The sequence below is a fragment of the Mastigoproctus giganteus genome, chromosome 14, assembly GCF_048544385.1.
Source record: "Mastigoproctus giganteus isolate SK-2022 chromosome 14, ASM4854438v1, whole genome shotgun sequence".
In the NCBI taxonomy this organism is placed as follows: domain Eukaryota; kingdom Metazoa; phylum Arthropoda; class Arachnida; order Uropygi; family Thelyphonidae; genus Mastigoproctus; species Mastigoproctus giganteus.
This window is the reverse complement of record NC_143588.1, coordinates 65,486,882-65,513,457: the sequence shown is the minus strand read 5'-3', so window position 1 is coordinate 65,513,457 and position 26,576 is coordinate 65,486,882. Positions and strand designations below refer to the sequence as shown.

At 37.4% G+C, this 26,576-nt stretch overlaps 2 protein-coding genes across 2 annotated transcripts in view; both read right to left on the bottom strand.

Annotated features, from left to right (window-relative positions):
* LOC150075185 (uncharacterized) overlaps positions 1–16,195 on the bottom strand; it is a 78,380-nt gene extending 62,185 nt beyond the window's left edge. The window contains exon 1 of the mRNA XM_090388391.1: positions 16,174–16,195. Within this exon, the coding sequence (XP_090244517.1) occupies positions 16,174–16,195 (22 nt within the window). The remainder of the gene's footprint in view (positions 1–16,173) is intronic.
* Positions 16,196–23,218: 7,023 nt separating this feature from the next.
* The window catches only part of LOC150075184 (uncharacterized), a 72,035-nt gene continuing 68,677 nt past the window's right edge, over positions 23,219–26,576 (bottom strand). Inside the window, exon 8 of the mRNA XM_090388390.1 lies at positions 23,219–24,071. Within this exon, the coding sequence (XP_090244516.1) occupies positions 23,219–24,071 (853 nt within the window). The remainder of the gene's footprint in view (positions 24,072–26,576) is intronic.

Below are 26,576 nucleotides of genomic sequence, written 5' to 3'. Positions count from 1 at the left end.
GGTCTTTGATGATGACGACACACCCGTAATTGTCAGAAAATCCCGATCTGTAAAGAAGAAAATGATAGCTGTATTTTTCAAATCGAGTGGAATTGTGGAACGTGTCGTTTTGGACACGCAGAAGACAGTCACAGCTAAGTGGTATACTGAACAATTCCTGCCTAAAGTCATTGGATCTATGAAGAACCTGCGGCCAAAGTCAAGAATGGACACCTGGTACCTCCATCACGAAAATGCTCCAGCTCACCGCGCCAAAGCCTGCACCGAATATTTGATCACGACAGGACTGAAACTTCTCGAGCACCCTCCCTACTGTCCAGACCTTGCTCCCTGCGACTTTGCACTGTTCCCGCATGTGAAAATGAAGCTAAAAGGGAGGCGGTTTTCCAGTGATGAGGACCTTCTACGGGCTTGGGACAACGAGTGTGCTTTACTCCCTAGTGAAACTTGGCAGAACTGGTTTAAAGATTGGTTTCGGAGGATGGAGAGGTGTATTGAATGTAGAGGAAATTACTTTGAAAAAATTAAATAAACAAAGCTGTATTGCAAAACTTTCCTATTCTTCAAACAGGCCTCTGAGGTTGGGTATATTCATACTGTAGTTTTTAGTGTTTTGCACCAACCTTGCAAAACACCGCTGAAGAAGAAGGCTGGAGCCTTTGAAAGCTACGATTTTTATCGTTTTTAATCTAGTATATTTTAATGCATTTTATTGATTGTAATGTAGCAGATTTTAATAATTCATATGTATAATTTATTGTAAAGTTAAATTTGTTGTAAATACAGGTTATTGTAATTTATTATAAACACAGTTATCAAAAGTTCAGTTTCCTTGGTGTTTTTATTTTTATTTCTACGCAAGGTTGGTGCAAAACACTAAAAACTACAGTATAAAACTTTCCTAGTACCCTTTGTAGTTCTAATACTTCTCGTGTTTGGGGGTTTCATAAAAAAAAATTACCTGCTGCTGAAAGCAATTACATCCATCCTGCAATCATCCTTCCTCAGTTTGAACTTATGCTCTCTCATATGCGGGTAGTCTGAGCAAGAGGAGAGATGCTACCCGCATCGAGCTTATGGAATCTATTCAAAGCCTTAAACACTTCAATCTGATATCCTCTCGTGTGCCTAGTCTTTGTTGTTGCCGTCAGAGGAAGTATGATCTTTGTTCCACAGGGTTTTACTGTTATAGTGTGCTTGCCAATCAACATACTCTTGGATCACTCGGCTACCAGCAAGACCGCACGCTACCATGTGTGTGTCCAGAAAACCTGGGTTTCAATGATCATCTAACAGTTAAATTAGAACAAAGATCTTGTGTTCTGAAAACTTACCCAGATGGACATTGAGTAAGCCTGCAACATCGAAGACCGCGCTGTGATTATACTTTGGGCTCCTTTCTATGTAATTGGGCTCCAAAGCACAGCATTAACTATGGTTCTTTTACGAAACTTATTAAGTGAAGTGTGTGTAACTAGAGAGAATAGTCAGGATGCGAAAGGGTAAACAAACAAAACAAGGTTTATTAAAATACTAAATTATACAGTAGATTATTAGACAAATATATCATGACCTGTGTGACACTTGTATGAGGCAGATTAGATACAACTAGATAGCAGGTTAAAACCTTACTGCTGTTGGTATAACTGGAAAATGGTGTTCTTCGTGTCGGTTTTTTGCTTATTGCTCTCACAAGTATCCAGAGTGATTGTTGTTTGTCGTAACATACAACTGTTCTAATGCTAGAACAGGAAAGTATATTAACATTATAGTATAATTAGTATTTTGACAACTAGGTTGATTAGTCACATTATCTGTTAAAACTGAGTACTAAGAAATTAATACAATTGTCTGATAGTCTATGAGGAAAGATGTCTTGTAAATGCATTAAACAAGTGTAGGGGGTAGGTTCGACGGCGGGGCAATTTGATATAGTTTGTTATTAAGCAACAAGGGTTGACTTACCCGAATAATTCTGCACCGCCTCGGGGGGGGGGGGGCGAAGTTCTGGACCAGACGTTCATTGTGGTTCTTTTCTCATCTTTTCCTAGCGATTGTTTCCCTTCTCCTTCGCTCGCACACTCTCAAAAAGCGGCCAAAAACTCTCACTGCTCACTCCTTTCTGTCAAGTCTCACCCAAAGCTCTCTTCTTCTGTCCCCCTTTTTTAAAATATACATCTCCGCGTATCTATCTGAATTTCCCATGACCTGTTCTGATCTCACGGGTCAATAATGTGGGGCAAAGAATTACACTGGGGACCTGTCGCCTATTGCGACTAGACACTACAAGAAAATGATATGTTATCTTAATGTGTTTATAGAGTTCTGATTACGCAAGACGTGATGTGTCTTGTTTTGCTAATTCTTCTACTTATGACAGTAGTCACCTCTTGCCCTTACCATTCTTGGGGATATTACATATTCGACGCTTGCCCGTAACAACTGGAAGAACGGCCTGACGTCACGACAGCATCCCCTGGGGCGTTCGGAAGCGAAAGTAAAACGCCACAAGCTCCGACGAAGTGACGCTATTTCTTTAGTTGTACAGGCCGTGGAAAAAGTATAGGGCACCTAGAAGTATAGAATACTTCTTATAGGCAAGGGAAAAGGCTAGAAATGAAAATATTTATCATATCTTTTAAATTAATTAATTAATTTTTACAAATATTGGTCGCATTGTAGCAGGTATGGATTTTGATGTTTCACGTAATTCGTTTCTAATTTAGCAAGAATTCGTCTAAATTTGCTATTTAAATTATAGTACTAGTAGATTGTCGTTGCCTTCTCCAACAGTTCCTCTCATTTGGGCTGCAAAAAATTATTTTTGTTCTATGTAACTTACTAGGCTTTGCCATTCTGCACAACTCCAGAAGACTTGTGATTATCTGTGGCTGATTAATCAGGGTTAATAAAGAACCGGTTAATCCACTTTGTAGCATGTGCCGTTGCTACTCGACTACATGAAACAAGGAGACGTCACTTTTTATTTTTAGTTATTTTTTTCACGTTATACCTGCGTTAGTCGGTCTGAGGTGAGAACGACAACCTTTTTTTCTCCAGGAAATTCTATTCCAGCAAAACAATCAAAAAGTAAACAGAGTAGAAAACACTTAATTTATGGAGCTAACACAGATAAATGGATGAATTTTTCACGGGTAACCTTAATATGACAAGTATTTTTTTGTTTGTCTATATTAGGATTATTTTCGTTTATACAGTAAACCCCCGCGAATAGCGGGGGTTACGTTCCTGAGAAATGCCGCCAATACCGAAAACGCGAATACTGAGTTATGGCTCCCATAGTAATAAAGGGGTTCCGTTCCAAAGTATGAAATATATAAGAAAAACTAGTCTAAAAGTTTGTCTTGTGACCTCTTTGGAGGTCACAAGACAAAATTTTAGACTAGTTTTTCAGTTATTAAATCACCTTCATAATATGACTATGTACATAGTGAAATGCAAGCATATGGCATCGAAATGAAAATAAGAAATAATTTAATATTTATTAGAAATTTCAAACAAATCTTTCAAACCAGCACCTTTGCTAGCTAAAAAACTTATCCCGCCAGTGCTATCACCAGTTTCGCTAAAGTGCTGATAAAGGAGTTTTGCCTTTTCACGAATGATGAGTGAACTCAACGGAATTTTATTTTGAGTTCGGTCTTCTATCCACAGATTTAAAGCCTTTTCCATTTTTTCTAATTTAACTTCGAGTTACAGAGCAAATTTTTAAAGCAATTAGCGCGTTTTCACGGACACTACGGCGGATTCTTTCTTCCGATTTTTTGTTGATCGTACCGTTGACTCATTGATTTTATAATGTTTTGCCACTGAGGAGACACTTTCACCATTAGAAATTTTGTCTAATAACTCAATTTTATTCGCTAATGTCATCACCTTCTTTGATCTTTTCACATTTCCCTTGTTATTCGTAGCCATATTTTTGTACGGGCAAAAAAGAACTTGTCCACAATAAAGGCACTTTCTTCCGTTAACACACTCGAAAAAAAGTCTATTTTACACTGCAAAACGGTAGATTTATCACTTTTGTAAGCATATCAATTTATAAATTGATAAATTCATTCAATTTATAAGCATATAAATTAAAAGCAAACGACGAAACCTTCCATGACAAGCGCATAACACATACTGAACAAGGATTAGCGAGAAACATCCACGCTCGTGATTTTTTCACCCCTCTCTCCCCACCCACTGAGCGCTGTCTTGACCGGGAAAGAATTTTAGCCACGCCCATGTTTTTTTATGGCGGAAAATGTTCACGCTGCTTTAAAATTCACATTTTTTGAGGTTTCATTTTATATTAAATCAGCGACCGCGAATACAGGTACCGGGAATAGCGGGGGTTTACCGTGTTCCTATATTACTTGTTTTTTTTCCCTTTAACAAGCTCTCCATTATTGAGAGTGGGATTCAGGAGCTTCAAGTTGGCAGGTAAGCTTCCGCCTCCTTGGTCTTGTCATCTCTTTGCCGCCTGGAGCTTAAAAATTATAGAAAGGAATTAGGGGAGAAAAACAATCTATGGAAGTTATGCTCCATGGATTTTACTGCCTTGACGGTCCTTGAGTGATTAAACAGTGTATCTAAAAAGCAGATTAATCCCCTCGCAAGTAGCACAGTTGTTATTAGCTGTTGTATTCGCTCTTAGGTTTTCACACACCTAGTGAAAACCTAAGAGCGAATTTTTTTGTGGTTTTTTTTCACAAAGTGGTTGAGAGAGTCAGTCTCAGGCTAGAGCAGCATGGGTTTTTTTCTCTCGGCTCTCAGAAACTCAGATTTTGATTCCAAAAATCCAGGAAAATCGACCACAATACACAAGTAATTTACAGACTGCTCGACAAAATTAACAGAACACATAGAAAACTTGGTGTAACTAAGGCAGCTCGTCATGAAACGGGACAAAATTTGGTATGGTTGTGTACCGTAGAATAACGATGAAAAGAGGAGATAGCAAGAAACTTCAGAGAAGTATAAGGGACATTCATAGAGGTTGTATAAGAATTATTAAAAAGGTCATGTAACAAAATTATAGCGTATGATCCCCTCCACTGGCTAAACAGGCCTTTTTTGTCTGTGTCATAGCATCAGTGTGGCTCCTAGGCATAAGCCATCTCCACCTAGTTCATTTGCGATGGCACAGGATCTCTGCAAAACGGGCCTGCTAAAAGTAGCAGTGTGTGCTAGTATTGTTTGGTATGTTGTTAGTGTCAGGCCAATTTGCCACCAGGCACCCAACCCTGGGCAGAATGAGCCAGTCAGGGTCAACTATTCTTTCTGAGCGCTATAATGCACAAATCCCACACCCACAGGAGGTAATGCAATACCGCTGGGTGTGTCAAAACAGACCTGACGGCTACAAACCTGGCTCAATATAAGGGCATCTATAAGATTACAGTATGTGGCAATAAATCATTCTTTTACTAGTGCAGACCTTAGCTCACCAAGTTACTGGAGAGTTGTACCTGAGACTGACATCTCAGCCACTTTGTGAAAAAGGCTCATAAAAATTCCTTCCGTCATAGATGGAACTCTAACTCAGGTCATTTCCTCCACCAAGTGTGGGGGACGGCGAATCTACCAACTGTGATACCCATGAGGGTTTATAGTAATGAATGTATCATACCCCAGTACATTAGCTAATCAATATCTCAATTACACAAAAACATATTGATGAAATATAAGTCCTGTTATCCATGTTTTAACCAGGTAAGCTATACTACATATACAAAGATAGTGTAGTTTTGCATGATCATTCCAGACTCTATATCATCTGGTCTAGCATGCACTTACAGCACGAATTGCATGCAGAGTTAAAAAAAAAAAAAAAAAAAAAGAGGGAATAACTTGGAGAAAATGCCTAACTTATGCCTGCCATTTTGTCAGGACTGCAGTGTATGTATGTCTGTTCAGTGTTCTGTTGAACACTGCTTCCCAGTACACTTACATGCCACGAGGAGGCAGGCACTATTCATGTACTGTTCTATCAAATAGATGGAATTGATAAGATCCCGAGTAGACGCAAAGGGGAAAGAAAAACCTGTTCCCTAAGTACCAAGTAAAAAAAACCACCTCGAAAGTTCAAGTATTCTCTTTTCACAGACATCACTCTTTTACACTCAATCTAGAACAGCTAAAATAGCAGAAATAAAAGCAGGCAGAGCTGCAATATTACACACTGCCCTATCATTAAATATGCAGACACCTTCATATCTGCTGACCTTTATTTACAGGAAAACTAATAATGTATGCTGAAACCATTGACGCTTTATGGCAGCTTCTACTTTCTGTGGAATACTCTAATTTTTTTTGTAAATGCCCTGCATTTTCCATTATTCGGCCTCTAAAGCAGCAACCAGTGCAACTGTTTTGTGGGTAGTCGCTCCTCACATGCGCCTGCCAATTCAAATTCATCAGAGGTTAATTCTCTATAGGACTGAGATCACAACTCTTTGCTGGCCAGTCCAACCTTTTGACGCTCGTTAACTCAAAACCAGTCAGTCATGTGACAAGTATGACATGACATAGCCTTGCTGACACAGGTATAGGCTTTCCCCAGAGTGCTGCCAGAATGTAGGTAACACATTGTTCAGGACATCTAGATATGCCTCAGCTCTCAGAGGAGATATACCTCAGAGATGAAGTGACACAGAAAAATGTGGACTAGAAGATTCCTCCCTATTGTCACCAAGCTTTACCCCCAGGTGCCAGTGTGGTTTCATTCCAGCCAGAATACCACCTTCCTCCTTACAGGACACCTGTTTAAAGCTAAGCATCACCAACTTGGCATCATAGATAACGCGGACTGTCTCCGAGTTGCCACAGGGACAATGTTTGACTGCAGTCGGTATGACGACCTACAACTACGCCTAATAATGGCAATCCAACATACACCAATCAAGGACCCATAGTTAGACACCCAAGAGGACTACGGACTACAAGGCAATAAGTCAATTTGCCCAGGATCTATTTTGCAAAAGAAAAACAGTGATAGCAATACACCAAACAACCCAAGTAGGACTGGAGGTCAAACAAGAATGTGACACAAATAAAACTTACCATAATGTATGAAGCTATTCCGCAGCACCCACTCTGTGATACCCAGTTTGAGCACCAATCCAAAACTCGTACTCCTTAAAGTAAACTCCAATTCACTGCACAGCAAAGGCCCAATAATAAAAATTACAGAACCCCAGCTTGCCAGGACAAGATCTTGTTCATTGAGTCTGTGGGGACACCACTGGACTTGATACCACCATTTGGACTACAGCAGAGATACAATAGGTGATATGGCTTATTGGGGAGCCAAAACTGCACTCCCTCATGCGGACCGTTTTTTTTTTTTTTTTTCTGGGGAGGGGCGTTTCCCTCATCCCCATGTTGTTTGGTTTTTAGGAGCATTAGCAACTAAGGCTATATTGCTCCGGGGATATGCAGTAGTCATTCCCTGACTTTTCCGCATCCTCCGTATTTGGTGGTCATGGGCTCGAACCCCGGTCTAATCAAGCTGTACCGCACTGCTGCTCCTGCCCATCTGGTAACGGAGGTAATCCTCCCTCCCTTCCCCATATTTTCACTCTGGTGGGGCATGGGCATGCCCAACTGAAAAGGGGGGGTAACCTTCCTATCCGACCCCTTCTTCCTATTTCACCCTCCCCTCCCAACGTTTTTTGTACAGCGACTGCCCATGTCCAAATTTAAATCACATCAAATTTTGCCCGACCTTTTAGGCTCTCTAGAAATAGTTCTTTCGGTGTAAAACCCCACGCAGCACTTTTTAAATGCAATTTTACCTAAATCAATTTAACCATGTTTATATAATCAAAGATGGAATTTGGGTTAACTCTGTTAAACTCACATCTCCTAAATACGTGTCTATTTATGAATTCATTTATAAGAACACAATCAAAAGCAAAATGAAAACAACCTGTACTCTACTACAGAAATTTTTTTTCCACAATCAAGTGCAATTAGCTGAAATTATACATTTGCTCAAATTGCATTAAAGGAATTTATATTTTAATTAAAACAATATTGTTTACAGTTTTTGGACATTTATCTGAAAAAAATTTGTAATTTAAATTAATGGAAGCAACAGAACTAATTTCATTTCTTTGTAGCAGCATTAATTAAAAATGCTGCTTCATATTTTAATTCTCAGTTGAATTATTTAAAAACAATTGACAGTAATAAAATTCACATTAGCTAGGAGCATCATCATATTTGGGCCTAAACAAAGTCTGCACTGGTGGACTTCAGTCAAAATTATGGATAAAATTAAGGTAAGTTATCCTTCATTTAGAGTATATCACTATATGTAACTGTGTAATTGCTATATAATTATATATTGTACAAATTAATGAAGCCTATTAAAAAAAAAATATATATATATATATATATATATAAAATCATTTCATAAGGGAACAAATTGAATAATTTCACATGCAAACAGCAAGCCATCAACATTTCCTACATGGCATAGGTGTAGGAAGGTGAAGCAGAACAGTTGCAACTGAGGTGGCAAGATGGAGATGGCTGAATGTGTTGAGTGATTTAGTTTACATATTTTGAAAAAATTTCAAGAAATGAGATTCACTGTCATGAAACCACGACAAAGAAAAATTCAAGGAGTTATTACAAGCCAAAATAATCATTACCTTTCTTTAATGATAATGCACATAGTATCAACCCCTTCTCAAATTGTCTGTAGCCTGCAAAATCATGATTTCAGGAAGAGCAGCAAAACTGCTAATATTTGATCTGAAGAAAATTAAGAATCAAATAACATGTCATAGTCATCCATTTCTCTGACATCAGTGGGTATAACCATGGTGGTAGATATCTAGAGTGGTATCAGCAAAAGTCACTAATGTGAGGAAAGGAGAATTATTACCCAGAAAAACAGGTCAGGGATCCTAGCACCAAGCATTTTTAGGGATGCTGTCTATTCTAATTTGCTGTTTATCAGCAACTATGCCTGTTACTATAGAATTCAGTTCCTACATGGAAAACCCAAGCAATACAAGTTAATGGAGTGACTGCTGGAAATCATGAGACCTAAATCCCATTAAACTAGAGCTTGGAATGGACTGAAGCACACTGGAATGCTAATCTGGTTTGTCATATGAATCGGTAGTGTGATGTATATACTCGATTACTAAAAATAAGATATTTCATTGATGAACATTTCAGTTCATGAAATTTTCCCTTTCAATACCGACCTTAGATGGGTATTGTACATTGGATGTGGAATTTCACTGCCCAACCTGCGTTACATCAGAAGTGATCTTACTTTGTACTGACTTCTGATTATTTGTTGGTACATGCAGTTTTAATTTTGCAGTTTGATTATTATAACTGTACAAGTATAACTTGTACAACTGGTAATACTGTGCAAGCTGAGTATAAAAAAAAATTCTTTAGAGAAATAGGACACTAGTAAATTAGAATACAGGCAACTCTCAGTTTACAAACATTCACTATAATGAATGTCGCAATTCATTCAAAATTTCTTAAAGTCTCCAATAGATAGAGTTCCTTATAAAAAAAATGCCAAATGTATAGTGAACATAATTGTAAGATTTAAATAAATAAACTTAAAAAATGTATTTATTACAATATCAGATAATAAAATGGACCTCAACCTTGATGTGAGAGAGCTTTTGGACTCGCATTTTGAGGAATTAACAACCGATGAAATAATTGAAATAAAGACACATCTAAATTCTGAAGCAACAGAAGAACTTGATATTCCAGCCTCCCAGAACATTTACAAGGCAGAAAATGGCTGCAGCTTTTAAATCAATTTTTGAGGGGTTGGCAATCTTTGAAGAATATGCAAATATGAAAAGAATTGCAAAAGTGAAAAAAGTCATTTATGACTGTCTAAGCATGCTACAGTGAGATTTTTGAAGGAAAAAAAACAAACAAAAAAAAAAAAACAACTGCGCAGTCTTCTATAAAAACATATTTTAAAAAAGTAGAAAACCTAGCTGTTTCTTCATTTATCAAACACCCTTCCATCTACCTCATCTGCACCTAGTGTCACTTACGTGGAAAATATTGAACTCTGATGAAGATTTTACTCGTCAATATCTGATGATATTAACGAGTAAAAGTTGAATTCATATGTACACAGTATATATTATGTTAGTACTCTCATTTTCTTTATCTCCATTTTGTAACTCTGTTTTTAATTAAAATTAACAAGTATGATATATATATATTTTTTTTTATTCTTTTCTTATTTTATTTTATTTACGTTATATCAGAACCAGAACTAGGCAATCCAATGCCTGGGGCAAAAGTGTTATAAGTACGCCGCCATTACGTATATGCAGGTAGTCAACTTTCAGTAGCATAGCTAGGGTCTTCGATGCCCGGAAGAAACAGGTCTTCCTAGCACCCCAAACTACAATAGAATTCCAGTGTGCTTCAGTCCATTCCAAGCTCTGGTTTAATGGGATTTAGGGCTCATGATTTCCAGCAGTCCGGGAGAAACGTCTTCCTAGCATCCCTGACTGTGATAGATAATTCCTTCAGTTTACACCCTTGAAGCTTGCCACCTGGGGGAAATTATCCCCCTCTGCATCCCCTCATGCTACACCCCTTATTTTATAGAAGTTTGTAATTGGAGTTTCTCTGTTATTTTCGAAATTTGTAAAACAATGTTCCCCCCTGATATTTTTTTCTGTAAGTGATTATAAATCCCAAATTTATAATTTTTTTCACTCTCACAAAAATTTCTGGAATCATAAGTAGCACGTACAAAGATAATGCAGTATTTCTTTTAATAAAATTTTTATTTTAAACAAAGAACACAAGTTGACCAGAAGCTATTATCCGTGTTGGGAATATGCCTTAATATTTTGACTGACTATAGAAAGCAGTTTACTAGCATGACTTCTCAGTATGTGGCTGCATATGTTTTACATTCCACTTACATTGTGGAATGGTAATCTCTTTACCCTCAATTTGCACTTTCTAATTGCTTAAACGGCCTAAAGGCCAGAGGTGGAAACAAAGCATACAGAGTTAAGTCTCTCATAAAGCGTTATAGGGAAATTTTCCTCATTCTGCAGCAAAGCCGAGAATTAGGGTTGAATTTGAAAGTGTCTGCAATTCTGCCCAGACACGATAGGAGGAAGTATATGATGAGAGCCTTATCGATCAATTCGGCCCTGGAAAGATTGTGCAAGGCTCAAGGGGTAGAATTTTTTTCAGCCTGGACTGTACTTGTTAACAGGAGAGATTGCTTCTACAGGGATGGGATACACTTAAATAGAAAGGGTGCAAGAATATTTGCTGATGCTATCGAGGCAGTGTTAGGTGGGTCGGAAAACTGCTAGTTTGGGGGGAGACAAAGACCAATAGATTGACAGTAGCCACTGGCAGAGGTGAAAGAGATTCTTGCACTGCTTCTATTAGAATGAGCAGAAGCCTGAAAAACAAGATGCATGGTATTTCAGAGACTGCTGGGAGCCATTGCGGTACAAGTAAACACATGGGTTGTGTTAGGGTAGCTAAGAATAGAAACAGGTGCAGGTATACTTGCGTGTACACCAATGCTAGGAGTTTAGTAAATAAATTTGATGAATTTGAGGTATTGCTCAAAACATCAAAGGCAGATATTGTTGGGATATCAGAGACGTGGCGTCACACAGATATAAGGGATGCAGAAATGCAATTTGGGGAGTACAACGTCTACAGAAAGGATAGACAGGATAGGAAGGGGGGAGGGGTTATGCTATTAGTTAAGAAACACATAAAAACCAAGGAAGTGAAGCCAGTCGACATCGCTGGACAGTGCAGTGTTGAGTCAGTTTGGTGTGACATAAGCATTGGGAGATCAAAATTGAGAGTAGGAGTGTGCTATAGGCCTAGTGACTCTGATGAGTATAATAAGGAACTGTACAGGGAAATAGAGTGGGCCAGTAAATCAGAGAGTCTTATAATGGGAGATTTTAATTTCCCAGATATTGACTGGAATTTGGGGGCTGGTTACTCACACACTAGCAGGGCTTTTGTGGATTTATTGGATGATTGTTTTCTACATCAGCATGTTCGGGAGGCAACTAGAGGGAGTAATACTCTTGATTTGATTATCAGCAGTGATTCTTCATGCATTAAGAATCTGCAGATAAATGAACCACTAGGTGGCAGTGATCACAGTGTGCTGAAGTGGGATTTACTCAAAGAGGTAACTACCATTAGGGGTAAAGGGAAGGGTTATTGCTTCCGTAAAGGCGACTACGATGGACTGAGACAGTATTTAAATTCTATACAGTGGGACCAACTGATGATGTTACCAACAGCAAATTCAAAATGGGAAGCATTCAAAGAACTTATCTTGGAAGCTACTAGGCTTTACATACCAACTAAGAAATATTGTTCAAGGTTTAGGCCAAAATGGATGTCAGATGAACTAATGAGACATATGGCAGAGAAGAAAAATGCATGGGATACTTACAAATTAACACATGACACAGAAGCCTATGATAGATACAAGTTGATATGCAACCAAGTTACAAAGGAGGTTAGGCAGGCGAAGGCAGATTACGAGAAATCCTTGGCAAGGGATGCAAAGAAAAACAGCAAAGAGTTCTTTACTTATGTAAACTCTAGAAGGAAGGGGATGAATCAGATTGGTCCACTTGATATTGATGGGTCAACTGTTGATGATCCTGCTCAGGTAGCTAACAAACTAAATGAATATTTTGCATTGACATTCACACACGAGGAGTTATTCAGCAAGGGGAATGCCAGAGGTGTATTCAACTCTAGCAGTAAGCTACAGAATCTTGAAATAACTGGGAGTAAAGTGGAGGAGAAACTGTTGAAGATAAACACAAGAAAGGCACCCGGGGTGGATGGGATCTATCCAGTTATATTAAAGGAGGCAGCAAAGGAAGTAAGCAAACCCTTAGCCATAATTATGAGAGCTTCCTTGGACTCAGGGGAGGTACCCATAGACTGGAAATGTGCAAATGTGACCCCAATTCACAAAGGAGGATCAAAGGCTGACACAAGTAATTATAGACCTGTGAGCTTAACTTCTGTTCCAGGAAAATTAATGGAGGCACTGGTTAAAAAAGCACTGCAGGATCATTTAGACAAGACTTCAGTTATAGCTCAGACACAGCATGGTTTTGTTAAGGGGAAGTCTTGCCTGACCAACTTGATTGGATACTATGATGCAGTCACAAAAGAACTGGATGCAGGGAATAACTTTGATATTATATACTTGGATCTTAGAAAGGCTTTTGATACTGTTGCACATGGAAGACTGCTACACAAATTGGAGCAGTGTGACATTGGAGGCAAATTGCTGCTATGGATAAAGGGGTGGTTGAGGGGGAGAAGACAGAGAGTGGTAATCAATGGACACTGCTCATCGTGGACTAATGTTATTAGTGGAGTCCCTCAGGGCTCAGTGTTGGGTCCATTATTGTTTTCTGTATTTATAAATGATATTGATGATGGTATATCAAGCTTAATGTCCAAGTTTGCAGATGATACAAAGGTTGGCAGGGTTGTCAAGGACACTACTGACACTATGCTGCTGCAACAGGATCTGGAAAGGTTGAGCAGATGGGCTGAGAGGTGGCAAATGAAGTTTAACATTGACAAATGTAAAGTACTACACATGGGAAAAAGCAACCCCAGAGTAACGTATCAACTCTGTGGTACTACACTGACAGTGGTAGAGAATGAAAGGGTCTTGGGGGTGATTATGCAGGCAGATATGAAGTTCTCTGAGCAGTGCAGACGGGTTGCAAGAGTAGCTCATGGAGTATTGTCAATGATATACAGGAATTTTTCCAGCAGGGATAAGGAGGTGATTATTCCATTGTATAAGGCAATGGTCAGGCCACACCTAGAGTACTGTATACAGGTCTGGAGGCCTCATTTCAAGAAGGATGTGGAGCTGCTGGAACGAGTACAGAGAAGGGCAACAAGATTAGTGAATGGAACAAAGGGGTGCTCTTACGAAGAAAGGCTTAAGTTTTGCAAATTACAGTGTCTGGAGACTAGGCACCAGCGAGGTGATCTAATAGAGGTGTATAAAGCCTTGAATGGTTTAAGCATGCTCAATGCTGATGGGATTCTTCCTTTAGCTCAGAAAAATCACCTGAGAGGGCATAAATTCAAATTGAGGAAAGACAGATGTAGGATAGACGTGCGGAAATTTGCCTTTAGCCAGCGGGTGGTTGGTTGGTGGAACAGACTGCCATCCCTTGTGGTGGAGGTTGATAGCCTAAATAAGTTTAAGGCTCAGCTGGACAGGTATTTTGAACGAACAGAGGGGTGAAGTGGAAGTGGGTTTTTTTTTTTTTTTTTTTTTTTTTTTGGCTGATGCTGCATAAGCTTGCTTTCTTGCATCAAATGCCTCTACTAATGCTAATGCTAATGCTATCTTGCTCTTCATTTGTCGTCTTCAGTTCATCATGACAAGTGTTTGTTGACTAATTTTTTTTTCTTTGGATTTCTTTTTACTTGTGTTTCTTGGGCTTTATCGCTTTCAGAAAGTTGTAGTATTCCTCGTTGATATCTTGGTCCTGAACAGTCTGCAGAAGCTCAAACTTTTTTTTAAATTCCAGTACATACTGCTTTTTCTCCTCTTCTGTTATCTCAAAGACCTTCATATTATTCACTCAAGTCAGTTTTTTTCCTTTCTTTTCTTACATCTATATCAAGTGTGCATCTTACCATTGTGAGCACTTCCAACATTTACCTTGTTGAGGACAGTAACATCATTCACGATATATCTTCTGTCAGTGAGGATGAAGTCGATTTCATTAGTTGCTAATCCATTTCGGCTCTTCCACGTCCGCTTTCTGTTCATCCTTTTCTTGAAAAAAGGGTTCATTACTGACATTCCTCGAGATTCTACAAATTCCACAAGTCTTTCACCAATTCCAAAATTTCTTATAGTTCCCCTTTTTGCACTGTTTTGTCTCTTTCAAACCTTAGCATTGAAGTCCCCCATAATGACATTGTAGTGGGTTTTCTGCTCATCCTCTTCATCATCATGGCTTCACGTTGGTGCATAAATTATTATAACCTTTAGCTTGTATCTCTTAGAAATCCTGAGTAGCAGCATCCTTGACACCCTTGGTGATGTACTTCTGAATTCCAAAATGTTGTTTTTTTATGTCTTTATGGACCAAAAAGCCAACTCCACCTGCATTCCTTTCATTGTTTCCATTGCCATACAGCAGATTTTCACTTGATAAGCTTATAAGTGATTCATTTCTTCTTGTTTCGGCCAAACCAATGATATTCTAATTCCTTTTCCAGCTCTAATATCCTATCTTCACCGATGAGCGATCTTATGTTGTAAGAGGCCAAGTTCAGTTTCCATGCATGGCAGCCTGGTTGCACCCAGAGATTCTTAGCACCCTCTGCTTCCACTCTGACCCACTCGCTGCCGTAAGAGGGGGAGTGAAAGCTGCCAGGGACTGAGAGCCATTTGTTTCATCGTGCTGAAGGGTTTGATCTTTTCATCTTCACGCTGACCAGGCATCTTGAAGACAACCATTCTACATGTTCTTTGCCACCTAAGTGACATAAAAGGGCTTACAATTGAGAAGGTGTTCATCGAGTGGATTTTAGGGAGGTAGGCCAACCGGACTTCTCCTAAATCTTCTGAAATAGAAAGATATTGGATCCATCAATGTTTTAGACTGATTGTCTGATAACACACACAATGCCTATTCCCCTCTAAGTCACTAGTTGAAAAGCAGATAGCAAGTTTGGATACTATATGGAATATTTTGACCTGAAGAAAACCCAGATACATAATATAAATTGCAATCACGCAAGCCTTTGACTCTATACCATTATAAAAGCAAATCACATTGATAAATATGACCCCGTAACTATCTTCTTAATGATCTAGCATATATGTGTACTTTAATCAAAGGAGTAAACACTTGTTTTTAGGGTTTCAGAATAGGTCTTGGATCCCATACAAATAGCTGCTTCTACATCATACCAATGAGAAATTTAGATCATAAACTAACATACAGTAAGTTATAAAACAGGGCATCAGATGCATTTTTTTGACCAGTCTGTGCACAGCACAAGAATCCCCCAACCAACAGACGAGTTACATGTGGAATTATATTAACCAATAGCTGAATGCTTGATACTCACCTTGATGGGATGTGACATTCATACTTGTTTCAAAAAAATTACAAATGTACTTTTCAAAAAAAAAAAAAAAAAAGAAAGAAAGAAAGAAAGAAAGAAAAAAGTGAATGATGGAGAAACTTTGTAGCCAGGACATAAAAGTAAACTAAAATCACCCAACTTTACACTAAGAGAACACCAGTGTTGCATAGTTTAATGGCAAATTATCTCTGTACAAATTTTCCATTTTATATTTCCCAAAATACTGTCAAAATTACCATTATTATCTTAATTTTGTCCATTAGTACTTTAACTTAGTCCATCTATTGCTTCATTTATACTTTAAAAGCAGTGGCACACTTCAGGGGCAGGCCTTGGGTCTCAAGCTTACATCATATTTCATGCCACAGTTTTGAATTTCTCAGTCTATAAATGAAGGCCTTGTATGGTTTTCTAATTTCTCACAATGATTAATTTACTAGCCACAAAGATGGGAGTAGAATATAAACCAGTGGCTCTTAACTCTATAACTCAACCAAAATAACTGACTAGCATGATAACCCACGTGCTAAAAAAAATGATTCACTTTATCATTTGTCAGCCACACCTATAACTGATCATTCAAAAAAAACCAACAGTGAAATGAAGGCAAGACAAAGAGAACTCCCAATTCTCTTCTGTGCTGGGTCTGTTTTTCCAGAACACACCAATTATTATAAAAAGTTTACAATTCTGATAACATTCTTTTAGCATTTAATAGACATCACAGGAGGAAAGGAATGTTTGGGTCATCACAAAAGTGTAACCTAGACTATAAATCACAGTTTAGACAGTCACTCAAAATGGCTTGGCAATCCACTTTTTGATATCAATCCATGGGTTAAGAAGTACCAATACAGGCCTAGAATGTTCCCTAATTAAGAACGGTCAAACCCCCACAGATCACAATTGCCATCTCACAAACTTGAAGTCTACCACTGCTTGGAAGTATTATTTATTGTGACAATCAATAACTTGAAATGATGAGGGAGAATAAAATATATATGTTGTAAATAATTTCATGAGTAATATTTCTTTTAGGCATATATAATAAACATAGACCTAAGAGAAAAGATTACTCTTTCAAATTTCCTTTCAGTTTCATGTATTAAACAGACTTTTCTGTAAAACCTTTATTAAAATAATATACATATATAATGAATATTTCAATAAAATACATATAAAAGCTAATATAACAGAACTCAATTACACAATAAACTAATCTTATACATTAAATCAACTAGAAAACTGTGACCAGTACTTGCAAGCACAAGTACAAGAATAGTAGTAAAACACAGTACTAAAACTTTGAGCATAATATTTCAGTATTTCTTTTATATAAAAAATTTTACATTCAAAATATATAAAGTTTTGATAAAATATAAGAGAAACATTCATATCATAGAAATTTTATTGCAGATTATAACAGCAATATTATGACCCTTCCAAAAAAGTGTCCGCATTAATTAGAAAAATACAATTTCAAATCCTTCATAACTATTTGGGTGTACAAAAAAATTTAACAATTTATAAAACATTTTATCAATTTCATTATATTTGATCGCTATCTTAGATTCTTATAAAAGTATTTCTTTTAACAATATAAGCCAAATTTATCGTCAAATGTAATATAATAGTTTTTTTTAATTATATCTTTCATGAGAGATAGGGCACTTAATTCATTATTTAATTCATCTTTCTTTAAACAGAAGAGAGAATTTTAACATACCATCAGAAAACTGCTCTCACTATTAACAAACACTATAAAAATGCTATAAAACATGGTTCTAAAATTTTTCAAAACAAGGCAGAAGCAAAATTAAGAATAAATATTAACTTATACAACTGCTAGAAACACAAGTAAAATTCCCAAGAGTTAATTTTCATCCAATAATATTATTGGGTTTCATGAGAAGGATATGAAAGCAAGCTGCAAACAAATCAACACACACACACACACACACACACACACACACACACACACACACACACACACACACACACACACACACACACACACACACACACTTGAAAAACTGATAAACCAACCTTGCCCGCCTTCTAATGCATAATACACTGCTTTTTTGCAATCACTGGTTATTGCTATAAGACAGTACATAATTAAAACTAGAACAATGGAACAAAAAAAAAAAAAAAAAAAACCCTTAAAAAATTATTTTTTCTTATCATATTATGCTAGTTATCAACTAGTTACAAATATACTACCGTTAATAAATGTTGCATATATGAATATTATGCACTATAATGTCCATAATCAGTACTAAATGTAATTATGCTCTTCAAAAACAAAATCAAATATTTGTAAAGCCAATCTGGTGCTTTTTTATACACGTATTCAAAGATTATCCTACAAAACATATAATAAAAAGTGAGTCAGCGAAGGTCCAGTCAATTTATGTAGCTCACAACGTAGACAATGATGGTACTTAAATTTCATAAGCTACTTGGAGATGATGCCACATTTAAAGCTTCTGAAGGGTAGCTTTGGAGATGGAAGACTTGTCATGAGATATCCCAGGTTAGTTTTGTAGGCAAATCTGCATTTGGTGACATTACAGCAGAAGCATTTCCTGAATTTCTGCTTAATATGATTCAAGATATGGCAAATACACAGACAAATAGTTGTACAACTGTGATGAAACAGCATTGTACTATATACTTCTCCCCAACAAGTCACTGGATATTAAAACAGCACCCAACAAAGTAGGCATGAAAACTAACAAAGAGAGAATTACTGTGCACAAACAAGACTGGAAATCACAAGTCAAAGCCATTGTGCAATGGTAAAAGACAAAGTCTCCAGTGTTTAAGCATGAATTCTCTACCTGTGATTTATAAAAATAGCTCCAATGCTTGGATGACAAGTGATACTTTTGCTTAATGGTTTGAAAGTGAGTTTGTACCATTGGTGACACACCACTTGCTTTCCAAAAAACTTGAAGAAAAGGTTTTGGTTACTGTTGGATCATTGACCAATTCATCCTTCAGCTGGTTGAGCGGCTGAAGCTGGAAAGGTTGAGCAGATGGGCTGAGAGGTGGCAAATGAAGTTTAACATTGACAAATGTAAAGTACTACACATGGGAAACAGCAACCCCAGAGAAACGTATCAACTCTGTGGTACTACACTGACAGTGGTAGAGAATGAAAAGGACCTGGGGGTAATTGTGCAGGCAGATATGAAGTTCTCTGAGCAGTGCAGACAGGCTGCAAGAGTAGCTCATGGTGTCTTATCAATGATATACAGGAATTTTTCTAGCAGGGATAAGGAGGTGATTATTCCCTTGTATAAGGCAATGGTCAGGCCACACCTTGAGTACTGTATACAGGTCTGGAGGCCTCATTTCGAGAAGGATGTAGAGCTGCTGGAATGAGTACAGAGAAGGGCAACAAGGTTAGTGAATGGAACAAAGGGTTGCTCTTACGAAGAAAGGCTTAAGTTTTGCAAATTACAGTGTCTGGAGACTAGGCACCGGCGAGGTGATCTGATAGAGGTGTATAAAGCCTTGAATGGTTTGAGCATGCTCAATGCTGATGGGATTCTGCCTCTTGCTCAGAATAATCACCTGAGAGGGCATAAATTCAAATTGAGGAAAGACAGATGTAGGATAGATGTGCGGAAATTTGCCTTTAGCCAGCGGGTAGTTGGTTGGTGGAACAGACTTCCATCCCTTGTTGTGGAAGTTGATAGCCGAAATAAATTTAAGGCTCAGCTGGACAGGTGTTTCGAATGAACGGAGGGGTGAAGTGGAAGTTTTTTTTTTTCTGGCTGATGCTGCATAAGCTTGCTTTCTTGCATCATATGCCTCTACTAATGCTAAAAAATGAAATGCTAAAATCAAAAGATGGCAAGATCAGAGTCGTGTTTCTGTCCAGGAATGCAACTGCAATGATTCAGTACACAGAACAGAGCATTATTTGAGCCTTCAAAGCCTAATATCACAGTGAGATATCTGGCTGGTATTGTGAACTCAGAAATTCAAGTTCTACACTTTCTGAAAACATTAACACTGAAAGACATTGTATACAATATTGGATTAGCATGGGAGAAAGTAAGCTCAACAGAAATTGAAAACTGCTGGAAAAAATGCATTGGAAAAGGCAAGATCACTAATAATAATCTTGAATTAGCAGCATTTTCAGAATAAGAAGCAAAGTCTGCTTGTAACATACTACCTGATGGCAATCTTGGAGCAAATGACCTGGCTGTTTGGATCACTCCAATTGCACATTACCTGACTGAGGAAGAAATCACAGCCTGAGGAAGAAAAAAAATACCTACCATTAATTAACTCACTGGCCTTCTGTTTATCAATTGACTTCCCACTGAACAATGGGAAAACAACTGACAAACAGAAGGCCAGCGACATAAGGAGTAACTCAGAAGATAATGTGGGTAAGAAAAAGTAAGAAAAAAAACCTCAGAAATTAACAAAGTGCTTGAAAACATTAACGAAGAGATGGCAGGGTTAAAATGTCAGAGTGATAGTGAACATCTTCATTCATTGCATCTGACCACTATTAAGAATTATGTACTGAAAAAAATGCTGTCATCAGTTCCAGCATACTAAATTACATGACTATTAAAGAATCTAAGCATAAAATAAGACCACAACAGCATTGAGCATTAGTAGAATGTAAAGGGAATGGAATAATCTTTTAATACTGTCTTTTAGTTGGTATACTCATAAAAAATTTGTAAATAAAGTACTTATTTACCGGGTAAATTGAACTTATGTTAAAAAAAAAAACAAGTTAAATTGTTAAATTTTTCAACTAGTTGAAAAATTTAAGCAAAGCAAACATACTTTGCTTATAACGCAGGTGTTAAAGTTGTTGTTTGATTTCCACATTACATTGAGGTTGCATGTATTTCAATTGTTATTAAAATCCAGGGAGAAATAAAACTCATTACAAAATTGTAGCATCGGCATACTAGTCTGAAGTACAGTTGCTATTTGTTTAATTCATTACATTAAAGACAGTAAAATGTTTCTTTTCACACATTGTGATTATGAAGTATTACAAAACGATGAGCAAATATCAGGTTGTGAGGTATGTGCAACAATGCAAAAACAATTACTTTTATATATTATTAAGTTAATCAATTAATAATTAATTGGTAACAAGATAATCAGATATTTACTTTTTACTTTATTAATCACAGAAAATGAAAAACTTCAGTTTAAAAAATAAAAATATAACACACTTGAAATGTAACATACTGTGTACATTAACTTATTAATACTAGGAAATTGAACTTTCTATGCAGGTAGGGTTTTTCACTGAGTAGATACCTTTCCCAATATTTGCTCAATTATATTTTGATGCATAATTTCATTTGTTGAAGTAATAATTTCATGTCATGCCTAGGGTTGCCAGACGTATCCCATTTCAGGGTATAATACCCCTTTTTTGGAATTATATTTCCAAGATACCCCTTTTTTAAAATTTGAAATGGGGTATTTGAAAAAAGCAGAAATCATAAAACACTGTTTAGATGAATATTTAGGAAGAAAGAATTAACTAATGATAAAGTTCTTGAAATGTACCTTAAAGACTCAAAAAACGACATTCTATCCTATTTACAAAGAGGGTTATAGAATATTTATATTATGCTTATTTTGTAACCTTTTACATTCTACTTGACTTCTTTTTTACTTTTTTATTTCATTGTAATGTTTTAAGGCTCAGGCAACAAACTTTTCTTTTTTATTTAAAATTCCCAGTATCAATATTGATTTGCTGTATGAAGAATATGTTCTGTTGAAATCATTCCATAAAAATATTGAGACAAAAGACCTCAAAAATACCACAGATATTTGGATAAAATTTTTTAAATGCATACAAAGTATGCAACACAGAAAAAAATTATCAATTTTGTTTTTGCCTTGCCTCACTCAAATGCAATGAGTGAGTGAGTATTTAGCTTAATGTTTAACACATGGAGAAAATCAATCACAATGTCATGCAAAGAATTTTATGCATATGCACTAAAAAACAAAAAAAAAACTGTTAAAGAAAATTTGCTCAAATGACAAGTATTGTTAGGTAAATATTTTCTTTTTGATAAAATAAATCAGGTTTCTTGAATATGTATTGTAAACAATTATGTAAAACATTTGATGTTAATATTTATAAAAGTTTCCTTTAGTATATATAACTGTTGCAATAAAATTTTCTGAATTAAACAAATTAAAGCACAGGCTATAATTCGGTTAATTTCATTAAAATTTGACTAATTTTGCATTCCATGAACTTGTAAAAATCAACAAAATATAGAAATAAAATATTTGTTATTAAAACTGTTCGTTTTTTTTTAAAAGATATAATGAGAGTACCCCAAACATAAGCATAGTACCCCGAGATCAAATTTTTAATCTGGTCACCCTAGTCATGTCCCACAACTATTAACGAATATACTTACAGCTGGCAATGATTCATTTGCATCTACAGCAGGTTGAGTGTTCTAGTATTTGTATAAAAAATAAAATAAACAGCAAATGCTTATAAAATTTGCCTACACACTTAACTACAAACAACAGTTCCATACCCAACTTCTGAAAATAGTTTATAAAAACCATAAAACTACCATCGAGGGATAAATTCTTTACAATAACACCCTTTCTCAAATAGACCAACTTTCAAAAAAAAAAAAAAAAAAAAAAAAACATGCTCATAACCACTTAATCATATTTATAATAACAAAGGCACTAGCTCAATCTGCTTACAGTTACAATTTAAAACCATGTTTTATACTTGCATTCAGGATAGTAGCTAAAAATTATTAAACCTAACGTGATAACGTTTAACAATGCACTATCGAATTTTGGCTATTGTAAAGAATTTCAGAAAACTTGGCAGATTATTTGCAAGTGATAGCAACACAATCTGTCCTTTATTGGGCATAAAAATACCTACCATTAACTAACTCAACTGAAAGAGAATTGCTCTCAATATCAATGATATATACAATATAGAATTTTACAATGCAACTGAAGAATACACATGCTAATTCATTTTTGCCAATCTCAAAACATGAAGAATCACCTCATCAACTGTCTGATTGTTGAGTAATGTTTTTACTGCATTATCATCAATGACAACAGTGAAGAGAAGTTTTGAATTTTCACGCAGACAATCCATATAACTGTAATCATCAGGATTTACAGGAGTGTGACCACAACGTCTGATTACAGCTTCTAATACCTCATCAACAGGTTTATTTGGCCATCCAAAACCAGTAAGTGTCTGTTCATCGACCAAAAGACTTAAGAGTTTATGAATGCTTTCACATAATGACTTTTCACTCATAATACGAGAAGATGACACAGTTGAATCATTTGTAAATTTCTGATCTTTCTCATCTAGAAGCATTTTGGCTAATAAATCACGATGTCTGTTTCGCATGTGTCGAAGAAGGCAATCTTTACGGATAAAGGCTCTTCCACATTCATGACAGGACAGAGGCTCTTCCTTGTTATGTGTTAGCAAATGAAGCTTCAGTGATGGCTTTATAGCAAATCTTTTATTACATGTAGGACATTGAAAGGGTTTTTCACCAGTATGAAGAATAAAATGACGATTCAAATCTTCTTTTCTTGAAAAGCATTTTCCACACTTTTCACATACATGCGGTTTCAACTTTTCGTGAACATATTTCACATGCATATGAAGACGCGCTTTGCGATTAAAAATCTTACCGCACTGATCACACTGGAAACCATTTTCTCCTGTGTGATAAAATAAGTGAGCTTTCAAGCCACCTGTTTGAATGAACTGCTTACCACAATATTCACATTTGTAAGGCCTGACACCTGGGTGAACACGCATGTGGCGATTCAATGTTCCTTTCAAAGAAAATCTGAAAACAAGGAAATAGGTTATAGTAAGTAATTTCCATTATAACAAATAGCACTGTTCAAAAAGGAATAATCATAATTTAATTATTTATTTGACCTAATGTTGGACCATCAATTTGGATGTACACTGAGTGATCACTGAATTATGACCACACTTATGAAAACTGAATGTGACCCGTTGACCACGTGAGGTACAAGTGCGGAGTTAGTCGACTTATGTAGCATAGATGAGGTGTCAGTGGTTCAGTAGGTAGTAAAATTCCGAGCGTGATGGGTAAAAGGAAGGATTTATTTGACTTCGATAAAGGACAGATTGTGGGTGCTCGACGAGCTGGTGCCTCGATTTCCCAAACGGCTGAACTGGTGGGGTGTTTGAGAGCCGCCATAGTTAAAGCGTACCAGGACTGGCATCAAAATGGTCAAACAACAACCCAATGGCAAAACTGCAAAGGTCAGCAAAAGGTTGATGTTAGAGGTGAGTGCTGGGTCCAACAACTCATGCAGGTGAACAGGTGCAGTACTGTTGAAGAGTTGACAACCCATCACAACATGGGCCAACCCAAAACAATATCTGGCATGACCATGCGCCGCACACTCGCACATATGGGCTATACCAGCAGATGACCCCTATGGCATCCTCTTTTAACCAAGGTTCATCAGCGTAAAAGACTTGCTGGTGCAAAGAGCATGCAAGTTGGACGTTAGAAGACTGGAAGAAGGTGTGCCGGTCGGTCGGATGAGTCACGTTATTTACTCCACACCGTGGATGGTAGTGTATGAATTTGGCGTCAACAACATAAGGTTTTTGATCCATCATGCATGGTATCAAAAGTGCAGGCCGGTGGAGGCAGTTGTATGGTGTGGGGCATGTTTAACTGGCAGGAATTTTTACCCCTGGTGCATGTGGAACAACGTATCAGTGGTCTCCACTATCATCAGCTGCTTACTGATTGTGTACATCCCACTATGTTACACTTTTCCCAGAATGGCGATGGTTTCTTCTAAGATGATAATGCATCGAGCCATCTGGCACTTGTGCAGGGATGGTTTGAGAAACACAGTTCTGACTTCTAGCATATCGATTGGCTTCCGAACTCCACCGATATCAATCCCATAGAGCACTTGTGGGACACTAGGGAAAGGCACATCAGACATCTGGATACACCAATCACCTCCATACCTGAATTGCTGACCGAATTACACACAGCTTGGTTGGCCATACCTCCTGAATGCTTCCGACGTCTTGTTGAATCAATGCCATGTCAGATTGCTGCTGTACTGAGGGGCGCCTCCGTAGCCAGGTGGGAAGGATTGGTTGGTTGGTTATTGGAAGTTTAATGGCGCATCAGCATCTAAGGCTATCATGCACCCCAGGTGGGAAGGAGCAGCAGTGCATAGCACACGCTTCTTGATTAGACCGGGGTTTGAGCCCGTCACTACCAAATACAGAGGATGCGGAAAGGACAGGGAATGACCACCGCATATCCCGGAGCAATATGGCCTTAGTTGCTAATGCTCCTAAAAAACAAATAACAAACAAACTGTACTGAGGGCAAAATAGGACCTACAAAGTATTAGGTAGGTGGTCATAATTCAGTGATCACTCAGTGTATATAGTCATACATACAAAATGATGGTCCAATTTTTGAAGTCCCCAATTTAATGTAATGCACTTATTCCACCACACATTCTCCAAAAACTTGTTTAAAAATCCACTCTACTTCAATAACTGTCTCTACCATTTTAATCACTGCTTCTTAAGACTTAAAATTACATCTCTGTTAATTTTTATTTATTCAGTTTATACAGGGTGTCTCAAAAATATTGGTACAAACGTTTAGGGGAGGTAGGTAACATCTAAAGGAATGTGAATTGCATAGGAACCCATAATCGGAAACGTCACGGGAAAGTAGTAGCAGAGGCACAAGAAGCAGAAATGACACAAGACAGTAATTAGTGGCAAACATTTATTTGACATAATATTAACAATGGAGTATGAGATGGATGCATTTCATGATGTTACAACAGATGCTTGAAGGTTCCACCACGAGACCCGATGCATGCGTGATACCGATGCAGCATGGATTGGCGGACGGTCAAACACACCTGGAGTTTCTTTGACAGTAGCAGCAGCGCAGACGAGTCTTACCACGAGATCCATTTCAGTCTCCAGAGGCGATTCATACACGATAGATTTGAGGGCCCCACAGAAAGAAATCGAGGCTCGATAATTCAGGTGAGCCTGGTGGCCAGGCAGCGGGTCCACCACGGCCAATCCATCGACACCCAAAACGCCTGTTCAAATAGTCACGAACACACCTTCCATAATGGGCAGGCACCCCATCATGTTGAAACCAAATGTTGCGTCTCACATTTGCTGGAACATTGTCAAGTAACCCTGGTAGAACTTGTTCAAGAAAGATCCGATGTTTAGCGGAGTTCATGCAGGATAGTAACAGGTATGGGCCGACTAAGCAGTCACCGACCCATACCTACCCGCACATTTA